Source organism: Pristis pectinata, chromosome 16, assembly GCF_009764475.1.
Source record: "Pristis pectinata isolate sPriPec2 chromosome 16, sPriPec2.1.pri, whole genome shotgun sequence".
NCBI classification, from domain to species: domain Eukaryota; kingdom Metazoa; phylum Chordata; class Chondrichthyes; order Rhinopristiformes; family Pristidae; genus Pristis; species Pristis pectinata.
The window spans coordinates 43580189-43586188 of record NC_067420.1 but is presented as its reverse complement, the minus strand read 5'-3'; the positions used below and the strand labels follow the sequence as shown (position 1 = coordinate 43586188).

Sequence of the window (6000 nt, the reverse complement as noted above, 5' to 3'; positions counted from 1 at the left end):
CGAGAGGAAAGGGAGAGTGGGGGCAGAGACTCCGTGCGAGAGGTGAGCGGAGCGATTAGGGCGGACTCCGCCCGGGACAGGAGAACCACTCCCAATCCGGAGGTGTCCTGCCGGAGTAGGGGCTGCTCCAGGCGGCCGGGGTGAGGTAGGGTGGGGAGAGGCGTGTTCCTCCCTCCCCTGGTCCGGGAGGGTGGTGAATTCTCTCTGTCCGCTGCGCGTTGGAAAGGCGGTGAGTGGCGGATAATTGACAAGGGGGTCGCCTTAATATCCCCTCCGCTGTTCCACTCGCCTTTGTAACTTGGGGTTGGACCCATGAGACCGTGGGCTGTTTGCACTGAAGCCTTCGTTCCAGGTACCTGGGTTGCGTTTGTCCCTTCCATAGTTTATTCCAGTTGTGGAAGTAGGGAGGGGGCAGGAAGAGTCGCCCTTACGCAAGGTCTGGTGTTCCGAGCATCCCTCCGATCCTTTCCCTTGGATAAGCAGCTAATTGCTGGTGTCTTCTCTCTGGGTGGGATGGGCAGGGGCGAGCGTGGGGCAGGGAGGTGTCTGCCGTTTGCTCTGCTGTGGAGGTTCAGTGTGATGGATGTTCCTTCAGTCTGGACTTGGAGCTTTCATTGAGTTCTGGTGAATGTGCCGAGCCTGGAACACGGAGGGTTCCTTGTTCACAGTACCCGGTGTGGGGTAATGACCAGTGGCTGTAGCTCAATAGTGTTTGTTCACTGGATTGGACAAGGAGTCTCCTCTTCAGTGGGTGTCCATTGCCGCCTTGTGTGTTCAGTAGAGCACTTTCATCCCCAGTTTCCTGTCTTGTTTCAGTTGCTGGAACACGGTTGCTAAACAACCTGATTCTTCAGGTGAGATGTTGTGATTGGTCCCTGTTCAATTGTTTGGCGGGGGGGTGGTTTCACACTAACCCTGTTCTCACCGAGGGAGGTTCTCCGGGGTGTGATCAGGTTTATCTGCCTTGAGTTTTGCTTCCCCGTGAGACCCAGGGACTATCTTGCACTGGCTTATCTCCCCTTTTGCCCGACATCTGGTCCACCAGAAGATCAACAGAATCCAAAACCAAATATAAAGTGCCTTTGTAGATTTGGCCTGTGGTGCCATTGGGAAGACCAGGATTTGTTGATCATCCAGGATACCCCTGAAGGTGGTACTAGCCACCACCTCTAACCACTGCAGTCCATCTCGAAGTGCTCCCACAGACCCATCCCATGACTTTTGCCTTGTGATATGGTGTGCAACTTGGAGGGGAATCTACAGGTAGTGGTGTTCCCAGCACCTGTTTTTGTCCCCAGTGGTGGGGTTCAGGGAGGTGCTGTCGAAGTAGCCTGGGCAAGTAACTGCAGTGCATTTTGTAGTTGGCGCACACTGCAGCCACTGTGCACTGCAGGTGGATGATGGGGTGTCATCAAGTGGTTACTTTGTCCCGGATGGTGTTGAGGTTCCTGAGTTACTTGGAGCTGCACTGGGGAGAGTATTCCATCAAATGTCTGTCAGGGGAGGAGATCTGTACTCCATACCTCGTCCAGACTATATGTGACTCCAGACCACCAGATGATTGCATCTTAACTGCCCTCTAACGTGGCCCAGAAAACCACAAGCCTGGGGGCGAGTAGAGATGAGGAGGAAACATCAGCCTTGGCAGAGGGGTCTACATTCTGTAAATGAACAAGTCTTTTTGTTTTAAAAAAAACCTCATGAACCCAAGTCATTAAGCTGTTCACCAGTGGCTCTCCAGCCTCTGTCCTGTTCTTGTCCCCATTGTCCAGGTAAGTTCTGGGTCCAGGTAAGAGTTGACCCCAGGATGTTGATGGAGATGGGAAGGTTACAGAACAGATTCCTGGTTCCACTCCCTGCCTGTGGCACAGTAACTGTGATTAGAGACCCCACTTCCCCTGCACAGTTTATTTGTCCCTTTGAACTTCCCTGCAGAACTGAGCCAACACCAAGAATGAACGCGGCTGGCCCCGGATACCCCATTGCCTCTCTGTATATCGGAGACCTGCACCAAGATGTCACGGAAGCAATGTTGTACGAGAAGTTCTCTCCTGCTGGGCCCGTGATGTCCATCCGGGTGTGCCGGGATGTGGTCACTCGCCGGTCCCTGGGATACGCCTACATCAACTTCCAGCAGCCCGCTGATGGTGAGTGAGGGCCAGCATGGTGGTAAGTTGCTGGACTAGCATCTGGAGCACCGATCCAGAGACAGGAGTTCAAATCCCACCTGGGAATTTAAATTTGAGTAATTAAATCAATCCTGAAGTAATGAAGCTGCTTTCAATAGCAGTGCCCACGTAACCATCAGATTGTTGTAAAACCCACCTGCTTCATGAATGTCCCTTGGGGAAGGAATTCTGTCCTTACCCAGTGTGGCTGACCTGTAACTCCAGACCCACGCATGTAGCTGGGAATGGATAATGAATGTTGGCTTTGTCATCTGCACCCACGCCCTGTGAATGAACAGATAACACTGTTTGTGTGATACCAAGAGTCTCCTGTACAGTGGCAGCTAAAGCCTTCAGTCCTATTGTAAAAGCAGAAAATGCTGGAAACACTCAGCAGGTCAGTCAGCATCAGTAGAAAGAGAAACAGGCCTGGATAGAGTGGATGTGGAGAGGATGGGAGTCTAGGATCTGAGAGAACAGCCTCAGTATAAAGGGATATCCCTTTAAAACTGAGATGAGGAATTTCTTCAGTCGGAGGGAGGTGAATCTGTGGAATTTGTTGCCACAGAGGGCTGTGGGGGCCAACTCATTGGGTGTACTTAAGGCAGAGATTGACAGGTCCTTGATCAGTAAGGAATTATGGAGAGAAGGTGGGAGAATGGGGTTGGGGGAAAAAAATCACCCATGATTGAACGGCGATGCAGACTTGAACTGAATGGCCTAATTTATCTTGTGGTCTAAACCATTAATGTTTTGGGTCCAGGATCCTTCACCAGAGACAACTGGATGTTAACTGTTCATCTCTCCACAGATGCTGCCTGACCTGCTGAGTGTTTCCAATGCTCTGTTCTTGTTTTCAGTACCTGCAGTTTTCTGTTTAATTTTCCACCTATAGTTCTGTCCAAGTTACTGATAAAGAGAACCTTCCTTTAACTTCCCTCTGAATGGCTCTGACGCAGCTTGAAATGACAGTTGTACGTTGTAAGGAAGCGTGTGCATTTGAAGGAAGTAAATCATTGTCACATGTACCAAGATACAGTGGGAAAAACTTTGTATTACATGCCATCTATACAGATCATTTCATCACCTCAGTGCATTGAGGTAGCACCAGGTAAAACAATAACAATGCAGAATAAAGTGTTACAGTTGTAGAGAAAGTGCAGGCAGACAATAAGGTGCTAGGTCATAACGAGATGGATTGTGAGGTCAAGCGTCCATCTTATTGTACCAGGGAACCATTCAATGGTCTTGTAACAGCAGGATAGAAGCTGTCCTTGAGTCTGGTGGTACGTGCTTTCAGGTTTTTGTATCTTCTACCTGATGGGGGCGGGGGGGAGGGAAGAAGAGAGAATGTCTGGGGTGGGTGGGGTCTTTGACTATGTTGGCTGCTTATGTGTAGCAATGGGGTGCCACAGGGATCATCCAAAGTCCTAAACTCAAACATCTTCCTTTATTTTGTCAATTCTATTCTTAAATCTCAATCTTCTATGAAACCCCTCTTCTGTCAATTTTTCCAATAGAAATAATCAGTCTTTCATGCTAACTATGGTTTTCTACCCCTGCCAGGTCTTAAGTCTACACTCAACTGTTTACAATATCAGTTTGATGCTGTTGGGACTTGGGAATATTTTATTGCAATGTGTGTTAGCTCGTAGAAAGCAGAAGTTGAGGCAGACATGGCTGTACCTCTTACCAGTAAATACATCAGTTGAAGATGAGGTTAGAGCAGAAGTGGGACAGGAAGAAACGTGGAGATTATTTTCAGGTTGCTCTGACAAAGAACCAGGGATTTGATGGGCTGAACAATCTCCACCATTCAGGGTCCACAGGTGCATCATTGGTGAGACCACACTTGGAGTACTGTGTCCAGTTCTGGTTGCCACACCGCAGGAAGGATTTGATTAATCTAGAGAGGCTACAGAAAAGCTTAATAGGGATGTTGCTGGGACTGGAGGGCTTGAGTTATAGTGAGAGACTGGACAGGCAGGGACCACTTTCCCTGGAGCACAGGAGGCTGGGGGGTGACCTTCTAGATGTTTATAACATCATGAAGGGCATCGAGAGGGTGAATGGTTCCTTTCCCAGGGTAGGGGAGTCCAAAACTAGTGGCCACAGGCTTAAGACGAGAGGGGAAAGATTTAAAAAGGATCTGAGGGGCAAGTTTTTCACCCAGAGGGTGGTGTGCATGTGCAATGAGCTGGCAGGCAGTTTAAAAGACGCTTGGATGGGTTACATGGATAAGAACGGTTTAGAGGGATATGGGCCAAACACAAGCAAATGTGACCAGCTTGGGTAAGCACCTTGGTCAGTATGTATGAGTTGGGCTGAAAGGCCTGTTTCCATGTCATATAACTCTGAATCTAAACCTCTGCTATGAGGTGCAGCGACGTGGTGTGGGTTATACATGCCCCAGTGTTCAGTTGGTGCACTAACAGAATTACTCTGTGGGAGAAGTAACCTCTGTCTTCCATCTCCAGCTGAACGTGCTCTCGACACCATGAACTTTGAGGTCATAAAAGGACGACCTATCCGCATCATGTGGTCTCAGCGCGACCCTTCCCTGCGCAAGTCAGGGGTGGGAAACATCTTCATCAAAAACCTGGATGAATCCATCGATAACAAGGCATTGTACGATACATTCTCTGCTTTCGGAAACATTCTGTCCTGTAAGGTAAGACCATGGTAGGTGGAGCATTTACAGCCCAGAGAATGGAGGGGCATAGACAGGGTAAATGCACTCGGCTTTTTTCCCCAGGGTTGGGGAATCAAGAACTGGAAGGCATAGGTTTAAGGGGAGAAATTTAATAGGAACTTGAGGGGCAACTTTTTTTTTTACACAAGGTGGTATGATCTGCCAGAAGAAGGGGTTGAGGCAGGTACAATAACTCTTGAAAGACAGTTGGACAGGTCCATGGATTAGAAAGGTTCAGAAGGTTATGGGCCAAACGCTGGCGAATGGGACTGGCTTGGATGGGACACCTTGGTCAGCATGGACTAGTTGTACGGAAGGGTCTGTTTCTGGGCTGTGTGACTCTGACACTATGACTCAAGGTTCAGCCTCTACCTTGATGTGTTCGGGACAAGCCTCCATGTCCAACCAGTAAAGGTGAAGGCAGTGTAATAATGCGGCAGACAATTTTACAGTCTGACAGATGGAACCAAAATGAATGAATATTCCATTTTGATGCTCGTATTTCCTTCCAACATGGGAGGACATTTGACCCATGGATTTTCCTGCTTTCTGGGCAATCCCTCTTTTCTCACCCTCTCCCCTCCCACAATTTCTGCCTCCACATTCCCACCAATTCTACCATCCACCTATGGGCTGGACCCAATTAATGCCATCCTGCACATCTTTGGGATGTGGGAGGAAACCCACATGGTCACAGGGAGAAGGTGCAAACTCCAAGACAGGATTGAACCTGGGTCTCTGGAGCTGTGAGGCAGCAGGTCCACCAGCTGTACCACTCTGTACTGATGTTGGCAGAGGGATGGCTGGGCCAGGGTGTGGAAGTGAATTCTGGGCATGTCATGGTAAAGATTACCATGTGACCTTTTATATCCATCTGCATGGACTGAGCAGAGTATTGTTTAACCACCCTCAGTGCTTGGTTGGAAATCGAAGGTTCTCCACCATGCATCGTGAAGGTCTTGCCTTGCAGTAAAGTGTTGGCCACGATTCACTCCTCCAATCTCCAGTCAAGTTTGAGCCCACAGGCTTCTGACTCTTTAAGCAATGTGTAACCCATTGAATTCTGGTGGGATGTGTTGCCCAACCATAGGCAAGGTTGCGGTGGTGATATCGGAGGCATGGGCACTTGTTTCAGAAGAA

The 6000-nt window shown here is 49.1% G+C and overlaps 1 protein-coding gene across 2 annotated transcripts in view; it reads left to right on the top strand.

Moving 5' to 3' along the window:
- The window catches only part of LOC127578783 (embryonic polyadenylate-binding protein-like), a 29612-nt gene continuing 23612 nt past the window's right edge, over positions 1 to 6000 (top strand). The window contains exons 1-3 of one of the 2 annotated variants that reach the window (XM_052031229.1): positions 1 to 42; positions 1936 to 2147; positions 4646 to 4839. In XM_052031229.1, coding sequence (XP_051887189.1) covers positions 1955 to 2147; positions 4646 to 4839 — 387 coding nt within the window. In that variant the 5' untranslated portion in view covers positions 1 to 42; positions 1936 to 1954. The remainder of the gene's footprint in view (positions 43 to 1935; positions 2148 to 4645; positions 4840 to 6000) is intronic. The other variant, XM_052031228.1, reaches the window with a different exon arrangement.